Source organism: Diabrotica virgifera, chromosome 6 (assembly GCF_917563875.1).
Source record: "Diabrotica virgifera virgifera chromosome 6, PGI_DIABVI_V3a".
In the NCBI taxonomy this organism is placed as follows: Eukaryota; Metazoa; Arthropoda; class Insecta; order Coleoptera; family Chrysomelidae; genus Diabrotica; species Diabrotica virgifera.
This window is the reverse complement of record NC_065448.1, coordinates 230,163,732-230,190,003: the sequence shown is the minus strand read 5'-3', so window position 1 is coordinate 230,190,003 and position 26,272 is coordinate 230,163,732. Positions and strand designations below refer to the sequence as shown.

The following is a 26,272-nucleotide window of genomic DNA, read 5'->3' as shown; positions in this document are numbered from 1 at the left end:
CCTTCCAGATTCACAAATCAATTTTCCACCACCAACTCTCATTCGTAATATTCCTCAAAACCAATTTTTAATCTTTCTAAATATGCTTAATGGATTTCAAAAGAAAATATTTAATTCCCATTCTAAAATACTTTCTAACTATTTACAAATTTTAATGACCTATTCTCTCTTTCAAATGAGTCTTATTTAGCATAGGCTAATGATCGAAACCTTCCGCGAAAAACGATAATGAACTATCATCTATTTCACTGAGTTTTATTTAGCATAGGCTAATGATCGACCTTCCGAGAAGAACGATAATGGTACGCGTCATTCACTTTGTTTATCTAAGCACATTGTTCCGAGTTTCGTACGCTTATTCTAATCACTTCTTAAAATTACATATAACAATTTGTTGTATACAGGTTGTTTTAAATTTATATGCCCGTGGTTGAGAAAATTGAAATTATTTTATATTAAATTGAATTTTGTTTATAATTATCAAAATTTAATTTTCATATCAAATAGAAATATAACAATATATATTCTAAAATAATTTAGTCTCCGTTTTCCCAAATATTTCTACATGTCTAAGGATAATATTTAACATTTCCAGTAACAATAGCGGAAGGAAAAAGGTCTTTTTCTAAACTCAAATTGATCAAAAATAATTGGCTTTAATAAGTAGAGAAAAGCAAGTAAAAATATATATCGCTGCAACAATACAAACTTTTTCCAACTTAAAAGCTAGAAAAGTTGATTTTGATATACCTACTTTAAAAAGTATGGTATAGTTTATAAGATCTCTTTTGCATACTGAAACCATGTTTTTTAATATACAAGGTGGGCCAAAGAAAACAGTCCACCTCGATATTTGGCAGTAGTTATTAGATTTTAAGGAAATCGAGAAACATTTCGATTTTTATTTTTATATTGCAATTTTTTAGCATATATTTCATACTGGTGACGTCACCCATCTGAGCGTGATGACGTAATCGATCATTTTTTAAATGGGAATAGGGGTCGTGCGTAGCTCATTTGAAAGGATGTTCAATTCTCTATTCAGTAATATAAACATTAATATCACTATTTATACAGGGTGGCCAAAAATAGTAATTTTTGAATTAAATTAATTGACGCAAAAAGAAGAATGTATGTAATATATTTAACTCAAAATACATTGTACTGCTGTTAGACAATAGAAAAAAATGTTTATTTCACAAATAAACATTTCTTTTCGCTTAAATGAAATCACAAACAGCCTCCCATCTACCTCTTAGTAGTTTGAACATTTAATTTAAGCGAAAAGCAATGTTTATTTGCCAAATAAACATGTTTTTCTATTTTCTGCAGCAATAAAATGTATTTTGAGTTAAATAAATTACATAGACTCTTCTTTTTCTGTCAATTAATTTAATTCAAAAATTAATTTTTGTCCACCCTGTATAAATAATGATATTAATGTTTATATTTCTGAATAGAGAACTGAATATCCTTTCAAATGAGCTACCACACACGACCCCTATTCCCATTTAAAAAAAATAATCGATTACGTCATCACGCCCAGATGGATGACGTCACTAGTATGAAATATATATCAAAAAATTGTAATTTAAAAATAAAAATCGACCTGTTTCGGCATTTCCTTAAAATCTAATAACTACTGCCAAATATCGAGGTGGACTGTTTTCTTTGGCCCACCCTGTATAAATAAAGAAAGCCAACATAATTACTTTTAATTTTAGCGTACCTATAACCTATATAATCTTCTGACGAAAGGGGGCGCAAAGATGAGTCTTGCACCCTGGCGCCGTGTATGGTTGAGACGGCCCTGTACGTCAGAGAGATAAGCAAGGTCAAAAATTAAATTTTTAAATATATTTCCAGTAGAATTCTTATATCTGGCGTACAAAGTACGCCAGGGCTTGTAGTTAAAGGTTAAAAACGACTCAGGTATTCTTCACACTTATTGTGAATGCGGTTATAAATTATTACTCGCATAAAAATCTTAGCGGCATGACTCATTAGGGATACAGTTCGATGGTCTTCACATTCCCTTGCTTTTTGTCTTTTAGGAAGAGCTACACATATGGATGTTAGCCAGGGTAGAGTGCCATGTTCAAAATATAATGTTAAAAAGTTAGGTTAATTTCCTGAGAGCATTATCACTTAGGTGTTTAAAATGTTCGTCTGTTGTTAGATCTTCGCCGTGTGCCTTGTTGTTCTTTGCGTCTTTTATTGTCCGCATAACTTCTTCGGTTATAATATTTAGTTTTTCATCTGGATCTATTCGTGGGGGCTCTTCTGTTCTCTGATAACCAAACAAATCTTTAAGATATTGTTCCCATATTTCTTTCTGTTTTTCAGGGTCTAATTCCATTTGGTTTTTCTTGTTTGTTATAATAGACAAATGTTTGGGTTTCCATGGCACTGGCTGGAATTTGTAGCTGAAGGTATATTATTTCAAAAAACGTACTTACATATAAAATCTAAAAGGAGAGCAGTTTCAAAAGTATGATTCCGATCGAGATATGAAGGTTTAAATTTAGCGATTTTTAGGCATATATTTCAATATTATTAGACTTATAAAAAATGGCAAAAATCGTAAAACGTTTATTTATTTAACAGCTTTATAAAAAACTGACTTCATTCGAGTGACATACGAAACCCCTCACGTTTAATCAAGCATTATGAGTTTTGTCAACAGAACACTCTGATCAAAAGATTTAGAATTTTTACAAATTTCATTTAAAAAATTAATTTCGCGAGCCTAACAACTGACGTTCAAAGTCACCGGTCGCTTCAAACGTTGTTTTTTTGAGAGAAAGGTTCTTTCTATACAAAAAGTGCTAATAAACATTTTGCTTTATAATTATCCCTGCTACATTATTTGTTTAACACATTTTTTTCTATGGCGTACAGATCCTTGGTAAATCGATAATTACCATTCCTGTCCCCTATGAAGTGGGCTGGGGGAGTTATGGGAAAGCCCAGGGGTCGTATTTTCGAATTCAATCGAATATTTTCGCATACGAGTTAACTCGAATGAAAAATTTCGTATACGAACGTGAATGTTTATTCTTGAACGTCCTTCGAAATGTTATACGTATTCGAGAAGAATTTGCACCGGCAACACTGCAAATCCGAATAACATTGAACTTATTTGTCATCTGAAGAGTCACAATGTTGCCATATTTTTTTATCTATTACTTGTATAATATCAATGGTATAATCGCAGTATTAAAAACAAATAATGTTATATTTGTTATATATACTGGGGTATAATGTACAAGAATAAGATTGTATAAGAACGTTTAATATATATATATATATAGATAACGACTTATAGTCTGAACAAATTATAGGCCATTTTTTGGGAAAAGGTATTTAAGTCGGTTCGCTAAACTCAGACACAACTGGCTAGTGATTTTAGTAAATATTTTGCCAATTTCCTAAAATTGGCAAAAAAAATAATTACTAAATAGTTTACTAAATAGTTATTAATTTTGCCAATTTTGGCAAAATTGGCCAAAAACAAAAAAATTACCTACTAAAATCACTAGCCAGTTGTGTTTGAGTTTAGCGAACCGACTATATTGCGAATTGAATCTTAAGATTGCATAGGTATATTAGTAATATCGATTTGCACAGTCCGCAGAAAGTGTGCTATTTTGTTTAATATTATTTTTGTATCCAGTATTTACACTGATATTTTATTATTTACTTTTCAAAACTTTACTTCAAAGCGATTTTTGATATGCACCTTTATATAATGTGATATGATAGTATGAAAAAATTGAGGATATGGCAACGGTGTCATATGTCAAGTTTGGAGCTTAGATCCAATGCTAAAATGCATACATAAAGTTAGGTTAGGTTATATTTTCAAGACATAATCGTACAACATGTTATTTCTTTCTATTAAAGAATTATTTAAACCAACCATGGAAAATAAATTTCAATGTAAAAATATTGTATACAACACAATTAACACTATTATCGGCTAAAGCTATCATGGCAACTGAAATGACAACAATAATTCGTATACGACCATCACGATTCGAATGGTTCATACTCATTCGAGTCGTCTTATACGAAAAAATTCGTACACGAAGTAATCGAAAATACAAGACACGGGGTCCTATTTTCGAATTCATTCGAGCATATTTCGCATACGAAATTAGATGAATTTCGGTTGAAATCCGGTGTCTTGTATTTTCGAATACTTCGTGTACGAATTTTTTCGTATACGGCGACTCGAATGGGTATGAACCATTCGAATCGTGATGCTCGTATACGAATTATTGTTTCATTTCAAGGTCATTTCAGCTGTTATGATAGGTTCAGCTGATAGTGTTAATTGTGTTGTTGTCTGCAATATTTTTACATTGAAATTTTTTTTGAAGAAAAGAAAGAAAGGACATGTACGATTATGCCTTGAAAATATAACCTAACCTAACTTTATGTACTCATTTTAGCATTGGATCTAAGCTCCAAACTTGACATATGACACCGTTGCCATATCCTCAATTTTTTCATACTATCACATTACATAAAGGTGCATTTAAAAAATCGCTTTGAAGTAAAGTTTTGAAAAGTAAATAGTAAAGTATCAGTGTAAATACTGGATATAAAAATAATATTAAACAAAATGGCACACTTTCTGCGGACTTTGCAAATTGATATTACTAATATACCTATGCAATCTTAATATTCGATTACACTTAAAATAACTTCTAAACAACTTTTCTCCCAAAAATGGCCCTTTTTTTATAATTTGTTCAGACTATAAGTCGTTATATTTATACATTAAACGTTCTTATACAATCTTATTCTTATACATTATACCCCAGTTAAGACAGTCTTGTACATTATACAAGAAATAGACCAAACAAGTATGGCAACCTTGTGACTCTTCAGATGACAAATAAGTTCAATGTTATTCGAATTTGCAGTGTTGCCGATGCAAATTCTGTTCGTATACGTATAACATTTCGAAGGACGTTCAAAAATACACATTCACGTTCGTATACGAAATTTTTCATTCGAGTTAACACGTATGCGAAAATATTCTATTGAATTCGAAAATACGACCCCGGATTTCAAGCGAAACTCTTCTAATTTCGTATGCGAAATATGCTCGAATGAATTCGAAAATAGGACCCCAGGGGTCGTATTTTCGAATTCAATCGAATTTGTTCGCATATGAGTTACTTCGAATAAAAAATTTCGTATACGAATCTGAATCTGTATTTTTGAACATCCTTCGAAATGTTATACGTATACGAGCAGAATTTGCACCGGCAACACTGCAAATTCGAACAACATTGGACTCAACCTTCATCTGAAGAGTCACAGTGTTGTCATACTTATTTTATTAATTTCTTGTATAATTTCAATTAATGGTATAATCAGATTATTAAAAAAATAGCTAAAATATTAGCTAAAATCGAATCTTAAGCTTGCATAATATTAGTAATATCGGTTTGCAAAGTCCACTATTTTGTTTATTATTATTTTTGTATCCAGTATTTACACTGATATTTTACTAGTGTTTTGCTGTTTCAAAACGATTTTTTAAATGCACTTTTATATAATGTGATAGTATGAAAAAATTGAGAATTTACACTGATATTTTACTATTTACTTTTCAAAAAAAAACTGAGGTGTTTCAAAACTATTTTTAAATAACTATATAATGGGATAGTATGAAAAAATTGAGGATATGGCAACGGTGTCATATGTCAAGCTTAGAGCTTACATCCAATGCTAGAATACAGTATGTCGTTTCCTTCTATTAAAAAAATATTTTAAACCACCCATTGAAAAGAATGTTCAATGTAAACAACATTGTATACAACATATTGTATACAACAACGATTAAAACCATCAATGACAACTGAAATGACCTTGAAATGACAACAAAACAATTCGTATACGAGCATCCAAATTCGAATGGTTCATACCCATTCGAGTCATCGTATACGAAAAAATTCGTACACGAAGTATTCGAAAATACAAAAAACTGGATTTCGAGCGAAATTCTTCTAATTTCGTATGCGAAATATGCTCCAATGAATTCGAAAATAGGACCCCAGAGGTAGGAGTGGAAAACTTTTTGTATCTTTTTTGGTGTCAAAAAATAATTGACATACTCGGCAAAATTTAGCTCTTTGTATGATTTTTAGAGGTTCAGTAGCAATTTCGTCTCTGACGACTTCCTACTGACAATAATTATGTGACCCACCTTAACCAATGCCAAAAAGTCTTCTTCAAACGTCTTGTCAGTATAAATTTTCTTTAACTTGTTTCCAGTTGGTAATATGTTTTCTTCTTTGATATTTAAGTTTCCGTTCACCATATATTTGTTGGTGCTGTCCATATAACCTGCTTTGGATTTTGTAAGCACTAAATCTAAAATGTAGAAATACAACGGTTAGTAATTCTAAAAAAACCAGAAGCCTATCACAATATTATATTAAATTTTGTCAATATATGAACAGTTACAAGAATTCCAAGATGATTCAAATGTACTACAATTTCATAGCCAGTCCCAAGTAGCAATTTTTCGACGCATTGGTTGTCAGTACAAACAAATGCACTGTATACAACGTTGTCCGAGAGCATTTTCAGTTGTTTCGGCCAACGTCCCCTACCCCGACTGACATTACGATGTTACAACCTTTAGTTATACGGGCAACTTATTTATTACCATTGTGACAACTACATATCACAGTTCAGTTTTTTCAACAATCGCAACGACTTAAAAATGTTATAATGCTAAACTAATTTACGCCCTGGCCGACTCTGTAGTTGTCTGTCACGTCACGACCCTGTGTTGTTCTAGAGGTGTGACACGATTGCGGCAACTTCCAGAGGAGAAAAAGAATTTACTTTATAACCTTATTTTTTTCTTATTATTATATATTTTATTTTGATGGAAATTTTCGATTTATTTAACAACCTGTTTATTTGTTTTTTTAATAGCTGGTTTCCATTCCATTGTTTTATCAGTAGATTTGAGATTTGATAACCTTAATCTTTGTATCATCTTTGGCGGACAGGGTTGCCAGGTCAGTTTTTACTCTTTCAGTAGTTTTGTTTTCACAAAATCAGTAGATTCTTTTTAGGCCATGTAAATACAGTAATACAGTGATATGCACATCCGTCCTAAATGTCCCAAGAGGAATTCCACAAAATTGGAAACCTAATTATTCCAAACGACCAGCTGGTTATTACCATTTTTTAGCTAAAATCTACTAAATCAAAAACTAAAATATACTTGAGGATTTTTGGGATATATTTGGGATTTTTTATAATAAAAACAACAGCTAACTTAAGGGGGTAGGGGCAAAATGTCGTCTGTTAAAATGTTCAATGTATTTTAAATGTTTTCATTTTTTGCGAATCCTTAGAAAACTAATAAGTATTTTTGAAAAATTTAAACGCACAAAGAAAGATTACGTTATTACCGAGGACCGAAAGTCCCTGAAAACTTCTATAATGTTTATTTCAATAAGTTATAGGGGTGAAAAAAAGAAAAAATTTAGTGTGACTTTTAATTCCAAATATCTCGTTCAAAAGAAACGTTTTCGTTTTTCTAAATAATGCAGTCTTTCATTCTGCGTTTAAATTTTTCAAAAATACTTATTATAGTTTCCTCATGATTCGAAAAAATGGATCAAATTCTGTTGAAATATACCAAAAATCTACTAAAAAATATTGCCTACTAGAATTTTTTAAAAAATATCAAAAATCTACCAAAAAGTAGAAATCTACTAAATGTGGCAACGCTGTTAATGAGAATGATACACTTTTGACACTGGTCACATGACCTCTGTCACCCAATAAGAGGGTGCGTTCTAAAATGGTCTTGATAGTCGGTGCGGCCGGGTTTGGTTGGCGATTGGACTTAGTTGTCTTATCCGTCTAAGGTTGGTTATACGGTATTTTTTTAGTAATATTGGTAATATTGTTTAATGCGCCATTTTGGTTTTACTTGAGATTTTTGGGATGTAAAGAAAATGAAAACACAGAATATAAAAAATGCAGCCATTTTCTGATACCTTTAAAAGCACCATCAATACATTAAATTTATACAGAACATCTTCAACATAAATTTTCACTTTTTTATTAAAATTTGATTTTTTAAATTTGCATATTTGTTGTCAAAAATGTCATAAAAAAAGGAGCGCGTGTGTTTTTTAAAGGTGAAATATCCATATTTGACGGTAATCTGAGATGCGTTTATAAATTTCACATTAGGTAATAAGTCCTTTATATATTTATATAAATTTAAATACCCAATACGATGTCAAAACAGTTTACTTTTTGGTCTTCGCATTCACCACACAGGTGTTAAAAATATAGGTAAAAAAACATAACTAGTCTGACTCCTTGAGCAACCATTGCAAGCGCAGATGCTTTTTATAGTCGCTTCAGTTGTCTTATGCAACGTTTACGAAACGATGTTGCTTAAACAGGATGTTGCCTAGGCAACGTCAAGACAACTCAAAAATCGTCCACCAAATCAGTGCAGAATAGGGTCGTCTTTTAGGCAATAACAACGTTGTAAGAAAACGTTGCCACGCGGTAGACAACGTTGTCGCGTCGACAAATTGCTACTTGGGGTGTCTCCATAAAGGAAACGAGAATGTAATTTAAGAAGTAAGTCTCCAGATGACCGCAGAAAGAAAGAGGAAGGAGAATTTGATCAGATTTTCTTAGAAAGACTTAAATAAAGAAAGAAAATAACTTAAAAGGCATAAGAGAATATAAAGACTTAAGAATGAAGAAAAACATTTTGGAATTGAAAGAGATACAGAGAAGATACAGATATTCCTATTGAGCGCAGTACACCATTATAATAATTCCATTATATTTGGAAAAGATCCAAATATATTGGAACTATAAAAGTTCAATAGGGATCGGTGCATCTTTACAATGACCTATCGTATCGGTAGTGGAGATATAGGACAATCTCTTTCCGAAAAACGACTTGCAGTCCACTTCCGATGACACAGATAATGATTGCATTGGATTATTTTTCAAAATGGCCTGAAATTGCACTTATTTTCAACCCATTCATAACACATGCACTAGCGAGGATTAAAAAATCTTGGTTATTAAGAAAATTTGCACTAAGCCTCTCCATGCTCAATCAGACAAAATGATTAAAAAACATAATAGAACTGTTTGTTGATACCTTGAGATAACTGTGTGTTGATTACAACAAAATTGAGGTACTTGAGTTCCTCTTTAAATTCTAATTTAAAAAAAAAAATTGTAAAAGTCTGCGACTTTGCTCGTAAAAGTTTGAAGCTTCGGTGTGAAGTGAAGTCATAAGTCTAGCAAATCTAGATTCACAGCAAAATGTCTAGTAAAGTTTGGAACGTCAGCATATTTTGACAAAACATCGTAAGCATCAAATTTCCGAAAATGGGTTTTTTATCTTAAATGGTTCCTTACGATAGTTTAGAGCTGATTCAAAATTATTTTTCCCATAATAACATCCTAAGTGTCTAAAATTTAATTTAATTTTTATTCCAACCACCGCAATTCAAACTCATTTTGTGCCTTTGGTATCGTAAACGGCAAGGTAGTACCGACAGATGATAGTAAACGCCATAAATATTGTCGGTTACATTTGCATATTTTGCTGCTTACGATTAAATGACCAAAATGACCGTTAGGATTATTCAGTATTATCTTAAATGTGTTAGAACTCAGTGCAAATTTTATTTCGGTAGAACAATTTAAAACAAAAATAGTGGTAGTTTTGATAAAACCTCTTATTCAATAGATGCGGTAAGTTTTTAATACTTGCTTTTTATGGTGTATTGTCTTTTTAACCTTTAACTACCCGCGCATCAAGTTATAACATAACTACACGCGTGGCGTACTTTGTACGCCACAAGAAAATACACTTAAAAACAGCGGATTTGTTTAATTTTTTTTTTAAAATACACTTAGTTGTTTGTTATAAACCTTATTCGGCTTCAGTGAATACTTGGAGTTCCTTTTCAGTAAGCCAATTGGGATTTATAACTGGATGGAATCATGGAATAACTGGATTCCATGATAAATAAAATTACTAATAAAAATTTTTTTTAAATGTGATTTTTTACAGGAGAAAAAGTATTGTTTACAAAGAAAAATATATTTTTTGCCATAATGACTAAAAAACAATTAAAATATGTACTTATATTACGACTTATAGTAATATAATCCTGGGGTATATTGTCCACCACCGGAAACAACAAATAATAAAATGTAAATTACGATCTTTCCAGAACGCCGATTATAACGAAACTAAAACCAAATTGTAAAGCACATTCCAGTGAGAGGTTAGAAAAATAAGCAAGGTCAAAATTAAATTTTTAAATATATTTCCAGTAGAATTCTTATATCTGGCGTACAAAGTACGCCAGCGCGTGTAGTTAAAGGTTAATAGAATTTGAAGACTAATTGACTAATTTGGTAATGACATAACCAATAGCCCATGTGGTGAGACCGCTCCCGTCTGGAAAAATTTCTGATTCGGTTTCTTTGTCAATTCCTATTCAACAATGTCCCGTTTAAACAAATCTGAAGGGTGCCGGGCGGAATTTTTGGGCAGAAATTGTTTAAACAATTTTTTTAAACAAATACAAAAGATAAACTTTTTTTGCTGCGGAACATATTTTTTTAAGTTTTGTGGGTAACTCTAAACAAGAAAGGTATCTTATAAATTTTCTCAAGAATTGATAGTTTTCGAGTTATAGGCGATTCAAAATCTGAAAAATGCGAAAATGCGCATTTTCGAGGCCTAAAAACTCATATTTAAATTAGTATTTTTGAGGTTTCCAGATACTTAAATTGAAGTTCAGACATTCAGCTTCAAGATTCTGAAGAATACTTGCGTCTAACCTTAATTTATACCGTTGTTTTTTAATTGTAAAATATGCGTGTTTATCCGATTTTTTTGCCGGTGCGGCGAGCTCTATTTTAAAAATCTCCTATTTTCGTCCGAAAATTATTTTTTCTAGTTTCTTTGGAATATTCTAAATAAAATAAGTTTCCTGAAATTTTTCTCAAAAGTTAACAGTTTTAAAGTTATAAGCGATTTAAAATACAAAAATGCGTTTTTTGGCATTTTTCGGATTTTAAATCGCGTATAACTTTAAAACTATAAATTTTGAGCAAAATGTCAAGAATTTTATTTTATTTAGAATATTCCAAAGAATCTAGAAAAAATATTTTTCGGGGGAAAATAGGAGATTTTTGAAATGGAGCTCGCCGCACCTGCAAAAAATCGGATAAACATGCACATTTAACAATTAAAAAACAACGGTATAAATTAAGGCTAGACGCAACCACTCTTCAGAATCTTGAAGCTGAATGTTTAATCTTCCATTTAAGTATCTGGCAACCTCAAAAATACTAATTTAAATATGTATGAGTTTTTAGGACTCGAAAATGCGTATTTTCGTATTTTTCAGATTTTAAATCGCCTATAACTCGAAAACTGTCAATTTTTAAGAAAAATTACAAGATACCTTTCCCGTTTTAGAATGAGCCAAAAAACTTAAAAATATATGCTGCAGAGCAAAAAAACGTAATCTTTTGTATTTGTTTAAAAAAATTGTTTAAACAATTTCTGCCCAAAAATTGCGACCGGCACCCTTCAGATTTGTTTGAAGGGGACATTTTTTAATAAGAATCCACAAAGAAACCGAATCAGAAATTTTTTCAGACGGGAGCGGTCTCACCACATGGACTACTATGGTTTTAGTTGTTCTTGTGCAAATATCATAAATATTATATTTGCAAAAAAAAAAATATATACAGGGTGCGCCAAACCTCTGGTCTTCATTAATTACGGCTAAACTATGAGATATACAAAAAAATGTTTATAACAAAACTAATGTGTATCAAAGAGGTCTATAATTTAAAATTATTTTCAATTATACAGGGTGAGTCAGAACGACGGTATGAACCAAAGTTGTATTTTTTTAAATGGAACACCTTGTATATTAAATCATTTTTGAATATATTATTTAAAAATATGAAAAATTTGTATAAGGTCTTATAGGCCTAAAGTTAATAATTTTCGAAATATTTACATTTTTATTGAGAAAAATGGTAATATTTATAGGGCTGTGGATTATATTTCCAAGGAAATAAAAATTTAGGTGATAGGTCAAAGTTTTTAAAATATAGTGTTATTTTTAAATAATTTAATATTTTTTACTTTTAGCCATAAAATATACAGTGTGATCACTATTTGCAAATACAAAATTTTCTCATTTTTTTTAAAAGGACACCCTGTATATTAGTTTTGCGTTTTGTAGTAAATATTACAACCTTTCTTTTGGTATAAGGTTGTATGTACCTAGCATGTTTCGTTTTGTAGATATTTTAAAAAAACTATAGATTTTACGTTTTTGCGGATTTTTTATTTAAAAATTTTTTTGCAAAAAAAATAATTATAATCTGGTTTTAGAAACATACACTAAAATATAAAATATGAAAATAAAAACGTAATTAAAGATTAAAATAAATCGTATGCTAGTACAATTCAATTTAATTTAATAACTTTAAATTATTTTACAAAAAATGTTTTACCTTATTAATGAATTCATAAATTAGTTACTAAATGAAATAAACAACCAGATTTTAAATCAACCGTAGTAATTTTTCTACTACAGCAACTTTCCTGTACCAAATTAATTGTTAGTTAAATTGTGTTTAGTTAAACTTTTAATTTACCTTTTAAATTTACTTACATACATCTTGAGAATATAAAAATTATTATAAAGTATGCTTTGAAACAAATAAATGTTAAATGTATCAGCCAAATTATTTCTTAATATAAATAGTATTTACTGGTGTCACAAAAACTGGTAATACTTTTGAAGTTGAAATTTTTGTAACAATTTTTTATATTTTAAATTTTAATTTTTTAACCAAAAAATTTTTGGATATGACATTTGTTTTGGGCGAAACCATTAGAAATTATTACCAGCTTTTTTGACACGAGTAGGTACATAGATACTATTTACTTCTTAATATACTTCCATAACGTTCATTTGTTTCAAAGCATACTTTATACGTTCTCAAGATGTACGTAAATTAAAAAGATATTAACTAATCTTACTCGTAAATACAATATAACTAACAATTAATTTGGTACAGGAAAGTTGCTGCGGTAGAAAAATTACTACGATTGATTTAAAATTTGGTTGTTTATTTAATTTAGTAACTAATTTATGTATTCACTAATATGGTAAAATATTTTTTGTAAAATAATTTAAAGTTATTAAATTCAATTGAATTATACTAGCATACGATTTATTTTAATCTTTAATTACGTTTTTATTTTCATATTTTATATTTTAGTGTATGTTTTTAAAACCAGATTATAATTATTTTTTTTTGCAAAAAAATTTTTAAATAAAAAATCCGCAAAAACGTAAAATCTATAGTTTTTTTTAAATATCTACAAAACGAAAAAGGCTAGGTACATACAACCTTATACCAAAAGAAAGGTTGTAATATTTACTACAAAACGCAAAACTAATATACAGGGTGTCCCATTTAAAAAAAATGAGAAAATTTTGTATTTGCAAATAGTGATCACACTGTATATTTTATGGCTAAAAGTAAAAAATATTAAATTATTTAAAAATAACACTATATTTTAAAAACTTTGACATATCAAATAAATTTTTATTTCTTTGGAAACATAATCCACCACCCTATAAATATTACCATTTTTCTCAATAAAAATGTAAATATTTCGAAAATTATTAACTTTATGCCTATAAGACCTTATACAAATTTTTCATATTTTTAAATAATATATTTAAAAATGATTTAATATATAGGGTGTTCCATTTAAAAAAATACAACTTTGGTTCATACCGTCGTTCTGACTCACCCTGTATAATTGAAAATAATTTTAAATTATAGACCTCTTTGATACACATTAGTTTTGTTATAAACTTTTTTTTGTATATCTCATAGTTTAGCCGTAATCAAAGAAGACCAGAGGTTTGGCGCACCCTGTATATACACTTGTAGTAAGTTCACTGATACCTGAAACAAATGTATATGAGTCAATATAGAACAAATATTGAAACATAGTTTTTAATTCCAAACAACTTTTTTTATTAACAATTTTCGATATTGTGAAATATAAAGCTACTTTACATTTGAACAAGATTCATATTTTTTGACATACCTCGTATGAAATTAATAAAATTTAATATCTGATAATAAAAAGTTATCAATAGGTTCCAGGTTACGCAGACATATTGTATAAGAGCTCAAAAAAATAAGATTTATAATTTTTTAAGTTTGTTATTAAATGTATTTTAGGTAAGTTGTACAGAAAAACTTTTGATGACTTTGTACAAACATTTTTTTAACTGATATTTTTGGGTTCTTGTATTACAGTTTTTATATCTTTCTTAATTTTTTTAAAAAAGGTTGTTTATTTCATGTTTAAAGCAAAATAGTTTAGTGCATTTTAAAGATTACATCTTAAGCTTTAAAAAACACCTATAAAATTGTAATATCTCTTCAAACTTAAGAAATGCCCTCTTAAAGTGGTAGTAATTCTGTAAAACTGCGAAGTTTTCAAAAATTAGATTTTTTGGAAAGTCGTATCATTTGAATTAAATTTTTGAGATTTTTTTGAATAGTTTATGAGAATAATTTAGTAGTGTCACAGAGTGTCACAGATTAATATACGTATTCAATTTTATTTTTCTTTGTCGTTTTTGTTATTAATAATATTTTTTCTGTTAAGATACTTACATTATTTTTGAATATTCATTTATAGATTGATACCTTGAAACTATCGTATGTTTATTTAAGCGACAATCTTCAACTAAAATTTACACAGACAAGGTCTACCAAAGTATCGTATGTTACATAATTTAATAAAAGAATGTTATATGCAGTTTTTTTTCTTAAATTCATATTTTTTTATGTACTAATTTATCATAGTTTCAAAATTTTAATTATATATATTAACCAAAATGTCGGTAGAAGAAAAAGTCCTCTCCTGTAAAATGTGCGTTTTGTCGGTTACGATGTTTTGTCAAAAACCCATCGATATGTTATAACGTATAAACAGAAAGTTGGCAGTCCAAATGGTAGTAATAATTAACTTTTTGAATAGCTCTGTCATTGAGTATCAGTTATTATTGATTATTGTAGTATTGTTTATGATATCTAGTAAGTTCTTTGTAAAAGTAAAAGTTTCTTACTGTAAAATACTTCTTCTTCGGAATTAAACCCAATCAAAACAGGAACTTTGGTGAAATTTCCATATTTAAAATTTTCATGCATCAGTCCTTTAACAAAGCCGTCTTCTTGGTTTTCGAGTACTGGATTCCACACTGCGCTTCCTATATTTCCGACACAATTTCTCAAGTTATCTGGTATCTGAAACAGCGAATAAAACAATAATTCGAGAACTAATGATCACAATGTCAGAAAACAACGAATTTTGAAAGTGTCAGTGATAAATCAAATAAAATTATCACGATCAAACGGTATTGACATAGAAAACAAGATCTAGCTTATGTTCCGGTAAAAAAATTATTTGGGTATTAAGAGGATAGGCCCAAATTTCGGCTCCAATGCTTTTTAAATGCATTCATTTTTTTTCGAATCCTGAGAAAACTGAAAAGGTTACGTTATTGCCGACGGCTAAAAGTCCCTGAAAACTTCTATAATGTTTCTTTTAATAATTTACACGGATGAAAAAAGAGATAAAATTTATTGTGATTTTTAATTTCAAATATCTCATTCAAAAGAAACGTTTTTTTATTCTAACGGACTTTCAGCCATCGGCAATAATGTAATATCGTATTCGGCGTTTAAATTTTTCAAAAATATTCATTAGTTTTCTCAGGATTCGAAAAAAATTAATGCACTGCCGACGAAATTTTTGCGCCTACACCCTTAATCTCGTTTCATTGAAAAAAAAATGAGAAATATAAATACATTACACAATATAGATAATACAATTAACGTTTCTGAGATCAGTAAATGTTTTCAGTATATGCCAGCTACTACGTTCAATAAATCACAAGCAAAATAATTAAGTAAACTATAAATATGAGATATTACAGATCATAAGTTAACATAATGAACAGCATGACTTACTGGCAAATCACTCTTATCTTTAATATCTTTTGCACTGACATTAATAACGACATCCAAAATATCTGCGGATGAACTTTCTTCGGTTATTTTATCATCCAATGCTTTAGCTAGCTGAACTGCAAAATATCTAGGATGCTTCATAAACATTTTAGAACACAACGGTGATCCACTTTCTTGGATTGCGGCTCTAAAAAGACCTACGAAAAAGTGTTTGAGTCGCTTAAGTCGAATTGAACAATTTTTTACTATTATACCTTTAGATTTTTCACTTAGAATGTGATGTCCGACACTATTAGCTCCTGCACTTTGACCTCCAAACGTTACTTTGTCTGGATCTCCTCCAAAATTCTTTATATTTATTTGAACCCATTTGAGCGCGAGGTTTTGATCTTTAAAACCATAATTTCCTGGAATTGTTTCGTCTCCTGTGCTTAAAAATCCTGAAAATATTAAATATGTATTTATATAAAATATTTTTTAGATTTAACTTAATCAATGAAAATACAGTTGCTAGCAAAACACAACTCATTTGATGAATTATAGTTTATGCTTAGTAATTTTATGTTTGTATGCTTAGTAATTTGAATTAAACAACTAATTTAAAAAAATATTATCGATTACAGAGCTTCCAAAAAATAATGGTTTTATGCACATTAGCAACGTGTTGTACAATTTGACTACTTCTCTATGGCATAGAGAATGCAGCAAACAATGTAAGGGACATATTCTATAATAATAATAATAATAATAATAATAACCTGTGGGAGTTTTTTGTCAGTTCTTCTATCAGGCGCGGCCCCCTGCGAATGGGGGATGCTTTCTGGGTATTCGTAGCGCCAATACCCGGAGAGTAGCAGGAATACTTGCCGTGGAACAAAAACTGACACCTGGCAGTAGGTATAAAATGCACACCCATGAGAATGGAGAATAATAATTTGTGTTTAGGATCGCTGCCTGGGGATCGCCAGGGCACGTCTGGAGCCGGCGCTGGACGTGACAGCATGCGGGACGTCGGTGGCAGGGTGTTGAGGAGGCGGGCCCCTGTCATACAATCAGCTACAGCCCAACCACAACCACAAGCGAGCCAAATAACAACAAGAGCTCCACCCGCCGAAGGTGCTGCGCTGGATAATCAGCCGGCGCTCACTCAAGCGGGACGACCGAGGCAGCGCATGAAATGGACTGTGTCCATCAATGAAAGCATTTTGCGCTTCTATTATAAGGTGACAAACCTCGGTCAAGAAACGATCGGCTACAGACAACAGCTGTATGCCGAATTTTGCAGGGAGTACCCAGATATTCAAGTATCGGAGCAAAGAGTATCAGATCAATACCGGGTAATCATAAGAAATAATCTTATCCCAGAGACTAGACGCGATGCCATCAAAAGCGAAGTCGAACGGGAGATTAATAACCAAGACCTAGTTTTAGATCAAATCCCTAATGAAATCCTTGAGGAGCAGATTCCTGAGATTCCCATACCAGAAACTCAACCTGACAATACACAGCAGGAAAACAACGAGTTGCGCCATAGTCTAGAAAACGAAATGGCTCGTGCCGTACAAGAGTTTAATGGAACAAATCCACTTAGCAGACCACCGCTACCACGAATAAACTCTTGTAAGAAACTAGGTGCGCTGTTACAAATTGTGAACACTGAAGTCCTACCCAATTATGTCGTAGAAGCCCACACATTGGAATACCTGCATATGCTAATCTATTGTGCAGCAACAGCAATTGCCAATGTAATGGGCGTTAAGATCAGAACACGACGGGGTACTAATAACGGAAGGACTGGTAACAGAATTGCACCATGGGAAAAAAGACTTCTCGGAAAAATTGAATTACTGCGTAGGGATATTGGTCAAGTCACAGAATATATAAGAGGTGTAACAAGTAGAAAAGTCATTAAGAGAGCTGAAGAAATAATGCGGAGCACTGCAAGACACTCGAGATACGATCCAGAAAATAACACAGCCCAACAGTGTCTGGATACATTAAAACAAAAACTCTCCGTCTATTCAGGACGATTAAGAAGGTATAAAGTTAGTAACAACCGAAAATGTGACAATGCACTTTTGGAGAACTCTGAGAAGGCGTTTTACCGAAAACTCAATTCCACCGTAGAAAGTGTCGACAAGTCTTACCCAAGCCAAGAAGAAATTCATGAGTTTTGGGGAAATCAACTTTCCACGCCAGCTGCTTTTAACAACAATGCTGGCTGGATAGAAGATACGACGCACAACTGTCACCACTACGTCACTGCTAACTACGAACCATTCACGACTGAAGAAGTCTCAAATGTCATCAAAGAGCTTCATAACTGGAAATCTCCTGGACCAGACGGAGTTCAGAACTTCTGGCTTAAAAAGTTTTGGAGTATTCATGAGTGCTTATCAACGTTAATTAATCATGTTATTTCTAATCCGCAGGAATTACCATCATTTCTAACTCAGGGAACTACTTATTTAATACCCAAGGATCAAAATAACACCCAAGATCCATCCAAGTACCGCCCAATTACTTGTCTTCCAACTTTGTATAAATTGGTCACATCCTGTGTAACCCGGCGTATCTACCAACACTGTGCTCTAAACGATATCATAGAGCCTCAACAGAAAGGATGCGCTAAGGGTTCCATGGGTTGCAAAGAACAGCTTATCATCGATTCAGTCATTTCTAACCAGGCATTCACTAAAAAAAGGAACCTTTTTACTGCTTTTATTGACTATAAAAAGGCCTTTGATTCAGTACCGCATGAATGGCTAATAGATATTTTGAAAATATACAAAGTCGATGATAACATAGTGACCTTTTTAAGGCATATAATGAGAGATTGGAAGACTAAAATTCACCTCCAAATACCTGGTGAAAAAAATATTGAAACCGAAAATATCGCAATCAACCGGGGCCTGTTTCAAGGAGACTCGTTGAGTCCACTGTGGTTCTGTTTAGCTTTGAACCCCCTTTCCCAGCTATTAAACTCCACTGACTCAGGTTTTAGCATTAAAAGCAATAATACTGTAGTAGCGAAGCTCAATCATCTGTTGTATATGGATGATTTGAAATTAATGGCTTCCACTCGAGAACACCTAGAAGAGATGCTAAAAACTGTAGAAACATTCTCTAATGATATTAGTATGCAGTTCGGTCTAGACAAGTGCCGTGTTTTGAATATAGTCAGAGGAAAGGTACAGCCCGGTGGATTCGATATGCAAAATGGCCAGAACATCGAGGCCATGGGCGAAAACGATATGTACAAATATCTTGGAGTAAAGCAGGCGCGGAAAATTGACCATAAGCAAATGAAAACTGAGATAACTACTGAGTTTATAAGAAGGGTAAAACAGCTGCTTCGTTCACAGCTTAACAGTAAAAATTTGTTTAAGGCACTAAACACCTACGCTTGTTCCGCGCTTAGCTATTCATTTGGTATTGTTAAGTGGACAAAAACGGATATAGAAAATCTTCAGCGAAAAGTACGAACACACCTCACAAAGGCACAAAAACACCACCCTAAAAGTGCAGTAGAACGAACGACATTACCCCGGTATTTAGGAGGAAGAGGACTTATGGATATAGGTGAGCAATTAGATAAACAAATTGCTAATTTAAGAACTTATTTTCAGATGCAGTCTGAGACATCTACTCTACATCGCGCTATCTGCGCAGTAGATGACACAACACCGATCAAACTGAGGGAAGCAGAACTGCGCATAAACCACCTTACTAAGGACGAAAAAGTGCGCGCCTGGATGGGTAAACCTTTGCACGGGCGACATCCCAATGAGGTCAGCCAAGATTATGTCGACAATATAGCGTCGAACTACTGGTTGACATCAGGAAAGATGTTCCCTGAAACGGAGGGTTCATTACTGGCCATTCAGGATCAGGTTATACCAACCAGAAACTACCTGAAATATATCATCAAAGACCCTCAGGTTCAAAACGACAGATGCCGATATGGATGTCAAGCCCAAGAAACCATCCAACATCTTACAGGGGGCTGCCAGGCATTTGCTGCAACTGAATACAAGGAACGGCATGACGCAGTGGGAAAAATCCTTCATCAAGAGATAGCTATCAAGCTGGGACTTCTCCAAACGGACCATCTCCCGTATTATCAATACGTCCCTGAGAGTATGCTTGAGGATGGCAACTACAAGCTATACTGGGACCGCACTGTGCTCACAGACCAAACAGTGGCACATAATAGACCAGATCTCGTACTAGTTAATAAATTAACAAGACAAACAACACTAATTGATGTGGCGATACCTAACAACAATAATCTACGTAGTAAATTCACTGAAAAGATCGCCAAGTACAGAGATCTAGAAATTCAAATACGAAGGCAATGGAGAATGCAAAGTACCCAGACGATACCTATTGTTATATCTACTACTGGAGTCATTCCGAAGAACCTCCTCGAAAGCATAAAAAGGCTGGGTCTAAATGAAAATATTTACAAGGCCATGCAGAAAGCTGTACTACTCGCAACGGCCAGATGTGTACGAAAATTTTTGGGAGATACACCTGCATACCAAGTCACCTAGGGCTCGATAACACGGAAAGAGTCCCACCAGAGCTCAATCCTTTTGATACCGTAGGTATCTGGGATGAGTCAATTTTCCCCTTAGAGGGAGTGTGAGCCGTATGGCTAAATCTGGATAATAACCACAAGCGAGCCAAACAACAGCAAGAGCTCCACCCGCTGAAGGTGCTGCGCTGGAACATCAGCCGGCGCTCACTCAAGCGGGACGACCGAGGCAGCACATGAAATGGACTGTGTCCATTAACCCTTAAACGCCCAACTTTTTTTAGGTTCCATGTACGCCCAAGGGTGGGTAAAAAATGTCCACCTCGAAAAAAGCTAATATATTTATTGAGAGTTGTTGAAAATGGATTAAACTTAAGAATCTTATGCTTAATAAACACAGCATCTTCTAAAATATTAATATAAACAATTTACAAACCTTACAACAAAATTACGATGTACATCAAAATTAACATACCAGTAAAAGCCAGTAATTCAGATTTGTCGATTTTCTCCATATTCTTTCTTTCAGCCTCCTCATTGGCGGATAATTATGTAAATTATGTAATTATACATCGATAATTATATGGATTATCTTCCTACCAACGAGAAATTATAATATAGAAACCTTTAGTAACAAGTTTTGCCAAGGGTGTACTTTTTATGCCAGGCCATATTTAACTCAAGATGCTGCTTTTATTTTCAAAAATATTGGTAGAACCAAATTAACATTCGATAATGGGTTGTCTTTTTAACAATAAATAATTTTTAAAAAAAATTTAAACACGTAATAAATATGTTACAAGGGAATACGCATTAGGTGGACATTTTTTACCCACCCTTGGGCGTTTAAGGGTTAATGAAAACATTTTGCGCTTCTACTATAAGGTGACAAACCTCGGTCAAGAAACGATCGGCTACCGACAACAGCTATATGCCGCATTTTGCAGAGAGTACCCAGATATTCTAGTATCGGAGCAACGAGTATCAGATCAATACCGGGTAATCATAAGAAATAATCCTATCCCAGAGACTAGACTTAATACCATCAGAAGCGAAGTCGAACGGGAGATCCATAACAATGTAGTAATTAACCCGCGAGTAGTCGCGCGGTGAGATAGAATCTCAATTTTTATCCTTTTTCGCGATAACTTGATGAAAAATTTTACAATTTTGAAAAAATTTCGTCAGTGCCTCGAGGAAGGGTGTAGGAATGCGTAGGAATTTTTTTTGTTCTTCTTCTTCTTCTTCTTCTTCTTTTTCTGGAATTTATGGCTTTGGGGAGAGCCAATTAACCCGCGAGTAGTCGCGCCGTTAGATAGAATCTCACATTTTATCTTTTTTCGTTATACAGTAAAACCTGTCAGTAACGGCCACTAAAAATGAAAGACCTATTGGCCGATATAGAAAGGTGGCCGATATTGCCAGTTTTTGTAGTCTACATATAATTGGTTTGGGAAATTTTTAAACTGGCCGTTAGGACAGGTGGCCGATGTTGGCAGGTGGCCGTTAACAGAGGTTTTACTGTACAGTAAAATTTGTCAGTAACGGTCACTAAAAATGAAAGAACTATTGGCCGATATAGAAAGGTGGACGGTATTGCCAGTTTTTGTAGTCTACATATAATTTGTTTGGGAAATTTTTAAACTGGCCGTTAGGACAGGTGGCCGATGTTGGCAGGTGGCCGTTAAAACAGGTTTTTTTAATAAAATTGTTAGAAATATATATTTTCAATATAAAAAGTAGATAAAAATAGTACAAAATAAAAATTTGTTTTAAATTCGTATTTTGAGATAGATCACACGCGACTATCGACGTTACAGAAGTGAGCGCGACTACTCCCGGGTTAAAGATCAAGTCCCTGTTGAAGTTCATGAGCAGATTCCTGAGCTTGCCATACAAGAAGCTCAACCTGACAATACAGAGCAGGAAAATAACGAGTTACGTGATAACCTAGTAAGCGAAATGGCACGTGCGGTACAGGAGTTTAATGGAACAAACCCACTTAGCAGACCACCGCTACCAAGAATAAACTCTTGTAAGAAACTAGGTGCGCTGTTACAAATTGCGAACACTGAAGTCCTAGCCAATTACGTCGTAGAAGCTCACACATTAGAGTATTTGCATATGCTCATCTACTGTGCAGCAACAGCAATTGCTAATGTAATGGGCATTAAGATCAGAACATGACGGGGTACTAATAACGGAGAAACTGGTAACAGAATTGCACCCTGGAAAAAGAGACTGCTAGGGAAGACTGAATTACTGCGTATGGACAATGTAGGGCCAAGTCACAGAATATTTACGAGGAGTACCTAGTAGAAAAGTCATTAGGAGAGGTGAAGGAATAATGCGCAGCACTGCAAGACACTCGAGATACGATCCAGAAAATAACACAACCCAACAGTGTCTGGATACATTAAAACAAAAACTCTCCATCTATTCAGGGCGACTAAGTAGATACAATATTAGTAACAACAGAAAATGTGACAATGCACTTTTTGAAAATTCCGAGAAGGCGTTCTACCGAAAAATTAATTTCACCGTAGAAAGTGTCGACAAGTCTTACCCAAGACAAGAAAAAATCCATGAGTTTTGGGGAAATCAACTTGCCACACCAGCTGCTTTTAACAACAATGCCGGCTGGATAGAAGATACGATGCACAACGGTCACCACTACGTTACTGCTAACTACGAACCATTCACGACTTAAGAGGTCTCAAATGTCATCAAAGAGCTTCATAACTGGAAATCTCCTGGACCAGACGGAGTTCAGAACTTCTGGCTTAAAAAGTTTTGTAGTATTTCTAATCCGCAGGAAATACCATCATTTCTAACTCAGGGAACCACTTATTTAATACCAAAGGATCAAAATAACACCCCAGATCCAGCCAAGTACCGCCCAATTACTTGTCTTCCGACTTTGTTTAAATTGGTCACATCCTGTGTAGCCCGACGTATCTACCAACACTGTGCTCTAAACAATATCATAGAGCCTCAACAGAAAGGATGCGCTAAGGGTTCCATGGGTTGCAAAGAACAACTTATCATCGACTCAGTCATTTCTAACCAGGCATTCACCAAAAAAGGAACCTCTTTACTGCCTTTATTGACTACAAAAAGGCCTTTAATTCAGTGCCGCATGAATGGCTTATACAGTGCGTCCATAAAGTTACGCATAAATTCATTACTTCATAAACCGGAGACTTTAAGAAAAAATACCGAAACAGGTCGATTTTTATTTTTAAATTACGATTTTTTGGCATACATATCATACTAGTGACGTCATCCATCTGGGCGTGATGACGTAATCGTTGATTTTTTTAAATAAGAATAGGGGTCATGTATTATCTCATTTTAAAGGGTATGTAATTCTCTATTCAATAATATAAACGTTAATATAATTATTTATACACGGTGTCCAAAAAATGTTTTTTTAAATTAAATTTTTTTTTTTTTTTTCCTTTTTTGGCATGGGCTGTCGCCACTCAGCCAGTCACAATAAGTATATTTTAAAAACTAAAAACATTTCAAAAATATAAAACAACACAAAAATAAGAAAGATAAAGAAACGTTACCGTAAAGGTGGTTGTTAATATTGTAATTATTGTATTCAGGAGTTAAGGTAGGAATAAGACAGGGTCACTTGCTTCTTCTCGTCTAGGGACCCTTCAAGACATTTCGTTTAGACATAACTAGACTAGGTCGCGGATAGGAGGTAAATACATATGGGATAAAACAAAGGTAAATAATCATGTGTGGATAATGCTTAAAGGTTGATTTTATTTTTACAAATAAATTCCATTAAACAGTCATATATTTTTTTCTTATTTAGAGAAAGTAGGTAACATAAATTATGAGGTGGAAATATATTATATTTTAATAAATTTTCAATTAGTTTATTAGTTTGTTGAGTATACTTTGAGCACTCAAAAAATATATGATTTAAGTCTCCCTCTTTTTGACAGTCTAGACATAGATTTGAAGATAAAATGTTAATTTTCGCCAAATGAAAAGGATAATAGGCGTGCCCAAATTTTATTATAATAATGGAAGTTATATATCTGCGGGGAACCGAATAATTTTTAAACCAGTACTCAGTAGGCACTTTAGGTTGAATCATCGCATATTGTGAGGAACTATGTTTGCTAGATTCGTTCCATGTTCGTCTCCATTGTTCGTTAACTTCATTTTTAACAATAGCACATATATCTGGATTAGAAGGTTTATGTCCGGTTAACGATCCATGTGTGATGGCTTTTTTTGCTAATAAATCAACATGTTCATTACAGGTGATACCTATGTGTGCTTTAACCTTTCAGTGCTAACGTGAAATATTTTGACATAAGTGCTAACGTCCGTCTCTGGGACCGTATGTTTATACATGCCCTAGTACTGTAAATTTTACAAATTTTCAAGATTTAATTACTTCAAGGGTCTAATTAAATACTTTTTTATTTAAAATAAATGCAGTTTTATCTAAAAATTATATTTATAAACAATTATTTTGACAAAAATAATTCCTTAACAAAAACAAGCAACTATTCTAAAAAGGGAGAAAAAAACTCTAAAATCTTAATAGAAACAAAAAATTTGCTGAGTTATTTTTAAACTAATGATGAAATTATCCACTTATAATAACAACACTTAAGCAATTCTAATAATACGAAGTAATTTTAAACTTAAAAAAAGTCAATCTTTTTCTGACCATTCCACACATATACCCTTTATGTGTTCTAAGGACATAAATTTATTACACTAGTAACAACTGTACTTTGTTTTTCGACTTTTCGTAGTTCATTTCTATTTCTAAAAAGTAAAAAAATAATATTTTATTCACTAAAAATACAACGCTAAAAGTTACAATTCTTACCTTTAGTACAGCCGCAAAAGCTAACATCCGTCTCTGAGACCGAAATCTTGTGTAACGAACGAACTATGTATCTACGTTCAACAATATTTAAATACTAACAACGGTTAGGTAAAATATGAAGCTATTGAATGACCTAGCCCGAATATCGGAATAGATCGTTAATTATAGGTATGAATAGGTTAGCTCCGTCTATGAGACCATGCGTTAGCACTGAAAGGTTAACCCATAGGAAATGCACTTCTCTTCGTTTTTTATAGATTTCATAAAGTATTTTTTTAATTTGGAAGATATAGTTGTTTAAATTATGACTTGGAAATATTATTGTCTGAATAGCTGTCAGTACGGAAAGTGAGTCAGAAACAATTACTGTAGACTTATTTGCTGTATTCATAAAATATAATAAAGCTTGATAAATTGCAATTGCTTCAGCGCTGAATATTGAGAAAGCATTATTTATTTTATACATTTTTTCTGTATTGTTTGATGGGACATAAAAGGCACATCCAGTGCCAAACGTTGACTTCGACGCATCTGTGTAGATAATTATAGACTCCGAAAAAACGTCCAAGATACTTCTTAAGATGTTATGACTGATAGCTGCATTTTCATGATAACTTGGCTTAATTACTTTTAGCAAATGTAATAAAGCAGGAAAATCTTCAAAGTCTAAGATTTCGTCTGGATTAGAAGTAACATCAAAGTTTGACATACTGCGAAAAGCT

At 32.6% G+C, this 26,272-nt stretch overlaps 1 protein-coding gene across 1 annotated transcript in view; it reads right to left on the bottom strand.

The window, feature by feature from the left end:
• Positions 1–26,272, bottom strand: part of LOC126886783 (juvenile hormone esterase-like) — an 89,956-nt gene that overhangs the window by 44,679 nt on the left and 19,005 nt on the right. Inside the window, exons 5-8 of the mRNA XM_050653822.1 lie at positions 16,395–16,580; positions 16,141–16,337; positions 15,237–15,414; positions 6,227–6,393 (exon numbers count right to left, since the gene is read on the bottom strand). Coding sequence (XP_050509779.1) covers positions 6,227–6,393; positions 15,237–15,414; positions 16,141–16,337; positions 16,395–16,580 — 728 coding nt within the window. The remainder of the gene's footprint in view (positions 1–6,226; positions 6,394–15,236; positions 15,415–16,140; positions 16,338–16,394; positions 16,581–26,272) is intronic.